This window comes from Chanodichthys erythropterus, chromosome 14, assembly GCF_024489055.1.
Source record: "Chanodichthys erythropterus isolate Z2021 chromosome 14, ASM2448905v1, whole genome shotgun sequence".
In the NCBI taxonomy this organism is placed as follows: domain Eukaryota; kingdom Metazoa; phylum Chordata; class Actinopteri; order Cypriniformes; family Xenocyprididae; genus Chanodichthys; species Chanodichthys erythropterus.
Window position 1 is genome coordinate 34,383,331 of NC_090234.1, and position 13,975 is coordinate 34,397,305.

General features: G+C 35.3%; 1 protein-coding gene across 1 annotated transcript in view; it reads left to right on the forward strand.

Moving 5' to 3' along the window:
- Positions 1–13,975, forward strand: part of lrp1bb (low density lipoprotein receptor-related protein 1Bb) — a 359,341-nt gene that overhangs the window by 232,113 nt on the left and 113,253 nt on the right. Inside the window, exons 25-31 of the mRNA XM_067410627.1 lie at positions 2,268–2,432; positions 2,805–3,049; positions 8,341–8,472; positions 8,597–8,824; positions 9,390–9,564; positions 9,783–9,877; positions 11,052–11,201. Of these exons, the coding sequence (XP_067266728.1) occupies positions 2,268–2,432; positions 2,805–3,049; positions 8,341–8,472; positions 8,597–8,824; positions 9,390–9,564; positions 9,783–9,877; positions 11,052–11,201 (1,190 nt within the window). The remainder of the gene's footprint in view (positions 1–2,267; positions 2,433–2,804; positions 3,050–8,340; positions 8,473–8,596; positions 8,825–9,389; positions 9,565–9,782; positions 9,878–11,051; positions 11,202–13,975) is intronic.

A 13,975-nucleotide genomic window follows, 5' to 3' on the forward strand; every position in this document is an offset into this window, starting at 1 on the left:
GTCTCAAACAAAATTTACCACATCTTAATTTTCTTTCCTTTTCTTTTCCTTTGAAAAATTACTCTGCTTTTCTTTTTCACAGTCCCTTCAGCAACGCTCACAGCAGCGAGAGCAAACAGTGAAAAAAGTTTCATTCCTTTTTTTGTCGTAATTTGTCCTCATAGAGGCTATCTTGGGTACATAACAGAGCAATCATATTTCAGGGGACTTGTTTGTCATCTATTACTAATGATAGTTCTAGAATAACGCGCTGCATCTTGCTGTTTATTTGTTGTGTTGTGTTCTGTTTCTTTTTTTGTCTCTTTGCTCTCAGCTGTGCTCTTCTCTTGCTCAGCTCTACATTTCTCATGGAGGCATGCTGGGGGGGAAAAAAGTCTCAAATATGACAGCATAAGCTTGGAAAAGTCACACGATGATCCCAGTAGCATTTGAAGACCTTGAATAATGCTCACTGACAAGAAACAAAATGCAGCTAGGAACGCAAATATTTTAATCATCAAAAATTTTTCACAATATGCCAAAATATTTATTGAATAAACATTTTTTATCTGCATCTTGCCAATTGAAGGCTATAACAATAAACTAAGCATTTTTTTAAATTGATAATTAATTCTTAAATGTTTTAAATTAATTTAATATTTACAAAGTAATAAAGAAACACTTTGTTTCACATCTTGCCAATGGAAGGATATAAAAAATATATTTTTTTTTTATAATTTTATCTAAAAAAATAATTGTATTCAAAATTATGTACTGTTACATGTTCTATTTTTTTTTTCCCCAAACTTTAACAGTAACTTGCTGTTATGACAGACTTTTTATCAAAATATAAATAAACAACATTAACATTTAAAAGCATAACAGCAAAAGGTAAATGTTGGAGAAAATCACCTCATCCCCACAGTCTTGTCAGAGCACATGACAGAGTAGCCTGGTGCGTTTAATATGAAGAAGAATCATATATCCAGCCTGGATTCTTCTTTTGTAGAATCCAGCTTTTTGTGTGGCCTCTTTTTAAATATGTTTTTAATGATACAGTGATGCTTTTGACAGCAGATTTTTTCATAAAACAGCACACAGGCACAAATTATAGCTCGTTAAGTCATTTTCAGTATCAGTCTTTATCAGTTTTTATCATTTTGTTATGTATTCATATTGTTATACAGCGGAAACATTTTTTACAAACCCTGTGAGCAATAGAGGAGAAATATGATATCTCCACAGTCCAGCTAGAGCTCATATTGGAGCTCAGTTGGATGAAATACAGTAAATTATTTCACTGAAAGCTGAAAAGAAGCTGATTTCACACTCAGCAACGTGACACATATTAAAATGAACCAAGTTCATTATAGTTACTCTAAAAAGTGCCCCACACAGCTGTGTCATGGAGAGGTGTGTTGAAAATGTAGTTCTGAAGGGATTAGCCGTCTTTGTAATTAGCAACTCCTGGCCAATTAATTGGACTTCTAAAAAGAAGGAGGCAACATCTTTGTAGCAATGTTCATGTGAAGCCTTTTTGTGCTTACCTTCCATGCTCCTTAAACATTTGGCTGACAGTTGAATTGTTTTTGATGTCTGACACGGGAACATGTTCACACATTTCATTAGCATATGAGCTTGATGCAAGTATTTAACATTTTATAATCCCTATAATACCCCCATTAGAATGTGCCCTTTGCTTTCATGCCACCCCAGAGAACTGTGACACCAGATTAAATGAACCCTCATTGACTTTGCTGGCAGACAGTTTCCTTAAAGTATCCACATAAAAATAATAATTTGAAATTAATCTACAATTTTACATTTAGATTTTTAATTTTTATAGATGTAAAGCAGCACTGTTTTAGGGCAGCATGGGATACAAAAGTTTGCTATTAGTTAAATTACTCATGACAACTTAATAGTTAAGTGTCATCATGAGTATATAGTGAAAATGATAGTAAAATGAATATTTTAAGCTGTGTTTTAGATACATTGGTGTTTTATTAAGAAGAATATTATTTTGACTTTTAGAATGTTTACACTGATGGACTATTTATTTATTAAAAAAAAAGCTGAAAGCAATACATCGAGTCAGAATCAGATTTAATAATAAATATATTTAAATCTAAACTGTGACATTGATAATCTGGTTTGTTTCTGATCATTTTATTTTGGCCTGTAGACGTTCGGAATGGCCGGTAACCTAAAAAGTGTAGTACCAAATTGGCTGGTGAGTGAAAAATTAATTTCAAACCCTATTATAATCATTAACATTCTCTTTGTAGCATTCTTTTCTGGACCGACTGGGATGCCACTTTTCCTCGGATTGAGGCAACGTCAATGAGTGGGAGTGGAAGACATGTTGTGTACAAGGACATGGAGATAGGAGCCTGGCCTAATGGACTCACCCTAGACCATCAGGAAAGGAGAATAGTGTGGACAGATGCTCGGTAGGGAGAAATAACAAAATTGCAAATAAAGAATTACAATATTTTGGTGCACATTACAAAAAGCATAAAATAGAGTTTTTTGTTGTTGTTGTTCTAAAAACTCTATTCTATAAAACAACTTAAACATTACATTTAAATCTAAAGTAATGAATGAAATGATGGTTTTACATGTGATTCACTTTGTTTGAATTGTATGCAATAATTGCACGACAAAAGCAGATTTTCAAAATGGAGAAAAAATCTAACAAATAAACAAAAAAAGAGATGTGGTTATACCTTCTGAATTTCCCTCAGGAAGTTGTCATCATTGTAACATCTTGTTGATATGGGCATAGAGTGCTGGTCTCACCTCATGTTTCTCTTTCCCTTCAGCTCAGATGCAATATATTCTGCCCTGTACGATGGCACAGGGGTCATAGAGATCCTCCGGGGGCACGAGTACCTGTCACACCCGTTCGCTGTGTCTCTCTTTGGAGGTGGTGTGTACTGGACAGACTGGAGGACCAACACTTTAGCTAGAGCGAATAAATGGACAGGTCACAATGTAACTGTGATCCAAAAGACAAGCGCCCAGCCATTTGATCTGGAGATATACCATCCTAGCCGACAACCTCAAGGTGGGGCTTTAATTATTTACATTTATTTCCATATGATTGAACATAATGATATTAAACTATTTTATTGATTTAATAGCATCAAAATGAAATTTTATTGATTTTAATTTGTTTAATTATCCAAAGAAATTATTTAATATTTCTATGTTTACCTGCATGTCATGTAACTGTTATCTGACATCAGTGAACATGCAAATGTGTAATTAATTTGTTGAAATGCAGAAACAAAAAACAGAGAATAATGAATAATAATAAAGAAAATAATGATAAAATCAAAGAATAATTACAGTGCTATACACACTAGCATCATGCTGAGTATTTTGCTTGAACTAACTAGACTAACAAAATCTTGTTGCCATAGGGACAACTTCTGTTTATTATACTTATAAAAGGCATCACAGTTTTCTTGAAAATTGCTGGAGGTGTCTAGGCATGAAATCCGAAGAGAAAATCAATACTGAAAAATCTCACCCTTACTGATGCTGACCATTCAAATGTTCTGTCAGAGTGTTTAAACTCTTATTTGACACTCCTTTTTCCTTTTAGCGTTTGTACCCCATGAGCTCATTCAGCATGCAAACCACATCACAGCAAGCCTTGCAGTTTTCACGTTGACCTAACATGCTTAGCTGCACGTTACTGTAAAAAAAAAAATGATCTGCCTATGTTCGGGAGACACAGAGAAATTTTCCTGCATGCTCTGTGGGATGAGGATTCATTTGAGCCGAATCCCGCTGATCGTTCATTTATTCTGCCAATCTGGAAGCCCAAACGGCTCTGTTTGAGAGCAGCAGAATAATTGAAAAAGGGGGTCATGCAGAGCGTAAGCAGGCCTGACGTGGACTCAAGATGGGCTCTTTCCTCAACCCAAATTAATTTTAATTGTTTCATGGTACAGTGTCACACAGGGCTTTGTAGTCAGCAAGGGCAGCAGATTATCTTCTGTTAAACAGACAGTGGCCGCTTGAATCTTTGAAGGAAAATTGGAAAAAATACCATTCAAAGATTACATTTTCTTTTTAATAGACAGATTATAATTAAAAATATATAATATAATGTAATATAATAACACAAGTAGCCATGTGATATGGCTGGATATCAGCACCTTATGCTGAATCACATGGCTAAGAGTGTGATATTGAGATTGTAAAACAGTTCGATGGCATGAGTGTGTAAATAAATAAGAAATAACGGATTGTCTTTAAAACCCTATTTTGTGCAGAACTACTTCCTTCTGTAACGGATTCAAATTCAAAGTTGACAGTTTGACCAAGGCTCCGTTACTAACTCTAAAACGTCACTTTAGAGCTAGTAACGAAGGAATGCTGAGGCCCTCCATTGAAACTCATTTTATTTTGTATAGTATTAGAAAGAGAGAGAGATTGCCTGAGCGAGCATTACCTGTGCACATCATTCTTCAGGCTGACGTCCATAATATTATATCCATTATAAAAATCTGTTTCAATGTCTGCTGAGGAAAGCGATCTTTGTATTTGTCCTTTTTACAGTGAAGGGAATTTTCCATACCGCTAAAACAATGTCCTTTGTTTACAAGTCCCTTTCAATTTAAAAGTCTCTTGCGACTGACTGACTCATTAACTCAAGTATGCCGTCATCTAATGGCGTATTAATGTAACTTTCACTAAATCCATATTACGCACTAATGGACCACAATACCAAATACAACATATTTATAATATAAAATTATATTTATTGAACAACAATATTTAAATTAACAACAATAGCCATTATAAATGACACAGGAAGTAAACACAATTGTACAATTCAGTCATATGTACAGTCATACATACAGTGCTCAACAGGATGTAAGTTAAATATAGCCTTAATAATATAGCCAATTCGAGTTGCTCAGGAGCAAGTAATAGATTAATAATACAAAAGATTGTCCGTTTTATGTACCCAAAATGAATGACATCTCATGTTTAACCACTATAAGAAGCAGCGACAAATCCCCAAAGCACTGGCCGAGATGAAACTATTCGGGTACACAAGCACTGAACGGCCGTTGACGACCGCATCTCCGAAAACCTCTAAACAAATTGTAAAATTGACGCTATGATTAAATATGAGTCACACATTTCAGGTCTAAACAACTACATTCTCGCCTAAAAAAACTACAGTTCATGGTACAACAAGTGTAGTATTTGTAAAAAATATAGGGCGGATTTGCTCGCTTCATTATATACAGGTATATAACTTATGTCTGAGTTATCAAAATTACATTTTGTTATTTCTAAAACATGTTAACAGAAGTTATTGTGATTACCAAGTGTGCTTAGTTGTCCAGATGTCCAAAAATGTAGCCACATGCGAGTGTTCATCAGCCGAAATAATCTGATTTGCATCATTTCAACCAGTCCAAAACTGTAGGGAGCCCTGCCAAAACGCCTTACGTCTCCTGCCACAACACCGGCAGCCGGGTGACTGTTTTACACTGATAAGTGTCAACAAATTGTGCTACATTGCCACAGAAGCCAATAAGTATAGCTAATCTAATTTTAAAGAGCTCATGGGAGGGTCTGGCTATTAAAGGTGTCCAAAATCTGTGCTCTGGCCCCTTACAGTCCATGGCAATTGTGTTTATGTTTGGCCTCTACAGTTCTGGCAGGGTAGTGGCAGACCTCGGAGGGTCCGTAGGGAGTGAAAAAGGGCTACGCTAACTAGCCTAATGGGCTAAGGCTACAGCTGTTAGCCGGCACGTGGTAAATGCATTATGTGTGGTGAAAGAACTGAGGATTGAGTTTCAAGAGATCGACACCAGTTTGGAGGGCTCCCATTTTTAGTGCCTGTGTGGCCTGCAGTATTGTAAGCACTTTTCCAGCACATTGCTGACAGGCAAATCACTTCAAAATTACTATTGGAGTTTGCAGACATAAACAGGGTGTATCTTTCCCTATTTGGACAAAGCTGAAGCAGTGAAAATACAAATTATTCTCCGCACCCTCTTTACATATAGCAATGTTAAGGTAAAGTCAGATTGATGTGGAGTTTTATGAAATATGTGGCTGATTTATGACAACGAACAAATCAGTACATCCAAATCAAGTGTCTCTATCATGAGTCAAGTGCACTCACACAGTTTATACAGTATTTATACAACCAGCCACCCCCCCCCCCCCAGACCAGCTGAATGTATAATTAATTATATGGGATTCTAGCCTATAATTTACACACTTGAAATTATTTGTTATGCTCACTTGCAAAAATATGCTTGCTACATAAGTAAAATGGGTTCAACGTTGAAAAAAAAATAATAGGCCTATATTCAAACTCCCACTGGATCAATTATTTATAAGATGCAACTGCTTGTGGAGTTAATTGCATGTAGTTGATCTGGGTTCGTGGAAAGGTTAAAGTCTTGACAACAGGCAGTAGTCTTCTGTAATGGCAGAAGAAAGTGGCAACTATAAAAGTAAACATGTTCTGACAACAAATATATGTACAGTACTGAAATATATGTACACTACTGTTCACGTTTAGGGTCTGCAAGATTTTTTTTAATCATTTGAATAAATTATTACCTACCTTCAGCAAGGATGCATTAGATTTATCAAAAAAAAAAACTATCTCAAATAAATACTGTTCAAAGAATCCTGAAAATCATGGTTTCCACAAAAATATGAATGGTGATGGTGTTAATAATAATAAATGTTACTTGAGCAGCAAATCAGAATGACTTCTGAATGATCATGTGACACTGAAGACTGGAGTAATGGCTGTGGAAATTTCAGCTTTCCCATCACAGGAATAAAATACATTTTAAATATGTTACAATCGAAAACATGTATTTTAATTTGTAATAAAATTTCACAATGTTACTGTTTTACTGTATTTTAACTGTAAATAAATGCAGCCTTTGTGAGCATTTATAATGCCTTTGTAAAAACATTTTTAAAAATATTACCAACCACAAACTTTTGAACTGTAGTATGTAAGTTTTTTATATATATACTTAAAGACCCCCTGTGGTGAAAATCAAGTTTTTAATGTTGTTTATATGTCTATGTGGTGTTTTTAAGATGCTTTGAGACAAACCATGTGCAAATTCATATGTCAACACCATTGCTAAGTATTTTCTCTTTAAAACTGCAGTGAAAAACCCACAGTTTGAAATCACTGGTGTCTATGACCTCACAAACTACCTTGTAACCAATCCGACGGGCTTATTGACATGACAAATAGGGCGGGTGCATGATGTATATTACGATGTTATGATGAGCTATAGGCCATTCTCCACTGACGTTCTGAGTTGTTCAAAGTGTTTTTAAGGATGCTGATTGTTAGAACGCAGCTGTCTGACTCTGACATGGAGAACGTGAACATGGTTTGATTAACAAAGTACAAGCTGTTTGATTAACAGTCAAGAAAAAGGGTATTACTTTAATTACCGTTATGTGTCTGATGTTGTAAAGAGCGATACCATCGTGCTGCCTTTACCTTAGTAAGTTGAACGAGTTCATCTGTGAGCTGGCGTGATCGAGTTGAGGTGGGGCTAATTTGCATATTCATTGATCTGTGTCATGAACTTCAAGCTTGTTTTATTTCAGCTATAATTGCCAAGGAAGCACTTCTCATTTTCATTTAGTTTAACATTTTTGATATACATGTTTTAAACTGTGAACATTTCCAACATTTTAAATTATTTGACTGAAATGTTGCTGTTTGTTGGGGGCAGTGTGAACCAGCCTTAAAATATAAATGACCACCTGTTACTAATGATAAATAGAATGATGATACAATATGATGACAGAAATTTCGCTCATTTTGAGTAGGGCTTTTCAAAGAAAATCTTTACCGTTAGAGCAATCTGAGAAAGATCTGATGGTTAAATGATGATTTATACCAGTACCCTTCAGGCCATTATCTGTCTGCTCAACTTCCATTGAAGTAGCCCCTCTGCAAAGAGTTGTACGAAATGTATATTGTAGTGTCAAGAATATCATGCGGAAGACATGAGCTGTCAGCACTGTTCATTCAACCTCAGTCTTTTGTTTTGCACCCATTTTTATGTACCACTTTTTAAATACAGATATCTGAACTGTCACATCTCAAACCAAAGGTCATTCCTCCTCAAGTAAATGAATTCTGTCATTTTCACTGTAAAATAACCTTTTTTTTTTTCTTTTTTTTTCCTAATGATGTAATTTAGCAGATGTTGTTCCTGGCACCTTTTAGGAGAGCTGTTCTTGTTAATTCATATGATGTGATAATGATTTTTCTCTTCTTGTGTTTCCTTTCCCTGGTTTAAATGCATTCCACCCTGGGTTTTTCAGCCTCAAACCCATGCGAAGAAAACAATGGAAGAGGTCCTTGCTCCCACCTTTGTCTCATTGATTATAACCGCACAGCATCTTGTTTGTGTCCTCATCTCATGAAGCTCTCCCTCAACAACCTCTCTTGTGTGGGTGAGTATGTAGCTCTGTAACATCCCTCACAATAAACAGAACATACATACAAACGTATGGATCAGTTTGAGCTTTCTAGAGGAAGTATTGACTTATATATTTTTTGTTTTGGCACGCACATCAGCCCTGAAGAAGTTCCTGTTGTATGTGAGGCGCTCTGAGATCCGTGGAGTGGACATTGATAATCCGTACATGAATGTCATGACTGCTTTGACGGTTCCTGACATTGATGATGTCACTGTGGTGGATTATGACGCTCTTGAGGAAAGGATATACTGGGCGGACGTTAAGACTCAAACAATAAAACGCGCATTCATCAACGGAACAGGTCTTCAAACCGTCATTTCTGGAGGTGGGTCAAAACAGGAAGTCAAGTGTTTTCTCTTCTTTTTTCATGTTCTGTGTGGTTCATGTAAGATTTTTGTCAATAAACACCACCTAAGTGAGTTATTTTATTTCTGTGCTATTAATAATTTATTTATTTATTTCTCTGCTGCCACATTGTAGGCTTGAGCTGAAATACCGTTTTATTTGGCTGACACTCAGTGTTAAATTGTTTTTTTTTTCAATTACGAGAACACTGTGTTCACAGGCGGCTTGCATTAAAAAAAATGATGGTTGAAGGAGTGTGCGGCAGAACATAAATAACATATTATGTGATAGGAGAGCTTGTTTGTGAAGTTCTCCGGGGATAGCTTCTCCGAAAAGCATTAAGAAAAGCAAAAGTAGTGTTCTGTTATAAAGCACAGTATACACAGTATAAACCTTCTCAAACTGATCAGTATGCCAACCATGTGCCTTTGCAAGTGATTTGCTCAACAACATTTTATTACAGCATGCGCAGAAGTGTTGCAGTCACCCATGAGGCTTGTTGTAATGTGCTCCTCTCTGTTAATGGCTATCTCTGGTACATGCAGATATTCAAAACTGCCGTGGGCTGGCAATAGATTGGCTCTCAAGGAACATGTATTGGCTAAGCTCTGAGAATGAGGAGACGCAGATCAATGTGGCCCGACTAGACGGATCTCTAAAAACCTCAGTCATCCATGGGATTGATAAACCAAAGTGTCTGACTGTTCACCCAGCCAAAGGGTAAGCAGCCCACATGGACAGATTGCAAGTATGATTAAATAAGATTTTTGTTTGTTCTTATTGCTCTGATTTATTAATTTATTAATTTATTCTGTCATTTAGAAATTTATTTATTTAGGGCTAATTTATTTATTTATTTGTCATGTCAACCTTAAAAACAAACCATAAGAATTCTTTTAACTCATACCTCACTTTTTATTTTGTGTTCCATGGTCTAGAAAAATTTACTGGACTGATGGAAATACAATAAACGTAGCCAATATGGATGGAAGTAACAGGAAGGTTCTTCATCAAAACCAGAGAGAACCAGTTGGTATGTCTCATTTCATTCTATCAGAGAAAGTGTCACTATTACTGTATGTTAAATTTCTCTCTCTGATTGCCTTGCCATTCTTACATTCACAGGGGTTTAAAGTACATGAGTAATTGTACTTCATTACTATACTTAAGTCTTATTTTTCAAAATTTTGAAATGAAATACTTGTACTCTTACTTAATTATATTTCCGAGGAAATCATACTTTTTGTTCCTTACAATTTTCTTTAAACCTTCAAAGTACATAGTACACATTTTGCAAGTCATCATATCTTATTTCCACAAAAAGATAAGAAATATAAAAAACACAACTTACGCAACTTATTTAAAATGGGCAGTGAAATCCATTTCAGTCTAAAATGTAAATGGCTACAACTATGGTTATTTGTTCTTGTGAAGAGAACCTCTGATTAGTCACGCCAACATAGTATTGACCTATAGTAAAGCAATTGCAGTTGTTAATTCATTTTAAATATAGCCATTGCAAACTTGAGCTTGAGTCAGCTGTCTCTATAAACTGCTGCTGAATTTAAAGGCTTCAGAATATAAGTTTCATACAGTATATATTGGATTTAATTTCCACAGCCTCACAAAGTCAGGACCCCTAGACAATTGCGATTTAACAGGTTGCTTTACAAAGACTGTGCATCAAAGTTACTTTATGGGAAAAACTCCCTGGCCTCTTGATTTCATCAATCTATTTCTGAAGCTAAGGTTTTTTTTTTTTGAGTAAAACTTTTACATAGTTCCCTTCCTCCAGCTTAAATATAGTGTGCCTGGACATTCATTGCAAAACACATGCTCCTTTTGATTAAAAGGCAGTTTTAGAAAAGAGAGTTAAAAGTCTTGTCTGTTGTTGTTGGGAGTATATCATGCACTAGTCCCTCTCAGTCAAAGCTGTCCTGACACTCAATTGAAATATCCTTCACTTGTCACAATCAATTTTCCCACTCTGTCAAACTCTCACCATTTCCACTTTTGAAACATGTTTTAGACAGAGATGAATTTTAGTGAAGTGATTTAGAGTGCCACAAAGAGGTCACAACTATATTTCAAGCTGTAAAAAAACATCTCACACTCGAATAAATATATAGGACATGGAAGGTATATTTTGAAGTAATGATCATAACGTATCCCAAACAGTTTCTAGCTGACTTCTTGTTTTCCCTCAGGACTTTCGATTGACTTTCCAGCCGGGAAGATGTATTGGATCAGTTCTGCTAATGGTACTATCAACAGGTGCAATCTGGATGGTAGTGGCTTTGAGGTCATTGAAAGCATGAAGAGGGACTTAACTAAAGCCACGGCTCTAGCAGTCATGGGTAAGTGACAGAGCGTCTAATTCCCTCTTCATTAGTCAGGCCAAGGTTAACCACCATTAACCGTAAGAAAAATGGCCGCTTACATGTTGATTTGAAGGCATATGGCTGATGTTTTATCTGCATATGTTTTTCTAATTAATGTTTGAGTTTGGGAATTCTTCATTAAATTACCGGACTTTGTTGCTTTGGTAGCGTATACCATGAGGAGCACATTTTTAAGAAAAAAATAAGTGAAAGTCAAAAGTGGTAAAGGAATGTGTAAATTAGTCTTGCATTGCATGCCCTCAGACCATCTGTTTGGTTAGCAGCTGGCTGCTATTTATCACTTTTATCAGAAACAAAATTATTATTAATGAGATTTTCTAAAGAAGAACTGGTTGCCGGATTTTGTCAAAGTTTGCAAAGATTTTGCCATTAAATCTTGGAAAGGTTCTGTTTTCTTTTTAAGGCATTTAGTAGCAATTGGACTAGATAACCATAATCAGAACTGTATATTCCCCTTTTCTCATGTTTATTTTTATCTGTACTTATTTTATATATAAATAAGTCAACTTACATTTCCAGTCATTTGTGTTCTGATTGTTGGGCCAGCATTTAAAAGAGTTATGATTTACCATCCCTATATGTCTGGGTAAAAGAACAAACTGTGGTTGGTCATGTTACATATTGGTCAGATGGTCTTTTTATGTCAAAATTGTCACTACATGATCAGAGTTATGATATATATTAGATTTTATGTCGATAGTCAAGTCTGGCACCGTGAGTCTACAGCTACATTGCTTCAGATTGATAAACCGACAAAATAAATACATTTTGTCAAAATAGATTTAACAATTTCCGTTTAGCCCCAGGAAACCCATCATGGAATGAGAATAAAGACCCAATTTTGGTCCCTGAGGAACGTAAACATACAACTCATTGTTAGAGAAGTGGAGAAGTTTGATTGATTTAGCTTTATATAGACCAAGCTAATAAAGGCTGTCTTGGAAGATATCCATTTGATTCAACGCAATTTTTAATCACACTTTTTAGGCCTACCGTATGACTCAAATTACTTTAAACATTGGACAGAAGCTGTAATTCTAGGGATTATAGAAAATTCAGTCATGCTGGCAGCATCAGATGGGGAGAGAGTTGCATAACTTGCAAATGAAAGCAGTAAATGCAGCAAAGCCTGTATTTGTGCGCTTTCACTTTTTTTTTTGTATTAGACGATTTCTCTTTCTCTTTGCCATAAATGTATTACACTCTCTTGTTTCCGATGGCATCTGACATGCTTTCTCACATTACTCTCTGTCTGTCTTTGTGGGTGGAAATGTATGCTCGCAAATTATTCATTAGCATGTATTTATTTCCCTAAACCCCAATTTTAACTGATTACACTGTCTGCATGCTGCATAGGTATTAATCTTTGGAAAACCTCTATAGTCACGTTCTATTTTAGAGCAGCTATGACGAGCTGAAAAACAAATGCAATTTGTAAGAAGTGGTGACAGACTCTTTTAATTAAACAAAGTTTGAGTCATTATTAAATTGGGAGCAGAATGCAGGCTGCCACAAAGACTAATGGGTTACTTTCAAAGAAGTAGCACGGTACAGCAAAACAGCAAAATGATGCATTCAGTAGGTGCTATCTATCACAATTAATAGGCCTTTGTTCCATAGAGGAAATGCTTTCCATTACTTCTGCGAAAAACCTATGAGTCTGTTTGGTGGACAGTTATGTTTCTCATTTATAGTATGACAAACTGCCAGAGATGTGTTTTTGGTATGCATGTTTTTGTGTTTAGACTGAACATGCTTGCTATGCCCTTTCTTGGAAGACTAACATAGAATATGATTTTAAATACTCCCAAACAGTGTTGGGTAAGTTACTTCAAAAAAGTAATTAATTACTAATTACATAATCAATGTTGTATTTAACATACTTTTCTAATTACTCTGTCTTACTCAATAAGTAACTTACTAATTACTTCTTAAAGGAACACTCCACTTTTTTTGAAAATAGGCTCATTTTCCAACTCCCCTAGAGATAAAACGTTTGAGTTTTACCGTTTTCGAATCCATTCAGCCGATCTCCGGTTCTGGCGGTACCACTTTTAGCATAGCTTAGCACAGTTCATTGAATCTGATTAGACCGTTAGCATCGCGCTTAAAAATGACCAAAGAGTTTTGATATTTTTCCTATTTAAAACTTGACTCTTCTGTAGTTAAATCGTGTACTAAGACTGACAGAAAATGAAAAGTATGCTAAGCTATGCTAAAAGTGGTACCGCCAGAACCGGAGATCGGCTGAATGGATTCGAAAACGGTAAAACTCAACTGTTTAACTTTAGGGGAGTTGGAAAATGAGCCTATTTTCAAAAAAAGTGGAGTGTTCCTTTAAAATCCCTATAAACCTTGACCGGATAGACAATAGAAAGGAAACTCTTTTAATAATTTAATCAAACATAGAATAGTTTAGCCTTTTATAGCTTTTTAAAACATTTTAACTTTATTAAAACACATACTATAATACTTCATATAACTTTAATACTACTAACTTTATTTACTTTTTATTAACAAATAGGGATGCCACTATACCAAAAATCTAGTAGTCGGTACTGTCTATACCACAGTAAAAATATAAAAATACAAATAAAACAATGCTATATTTTTTTTTTTTTTCCCAGCTAATAGTAGTAAGTACACAGAAATTGAACAATCAAATATGAAATAACTCTGTATAAATTAATTATAGATTAGTCCTTATTAAAGCTTTTCTTTTGTTGTTT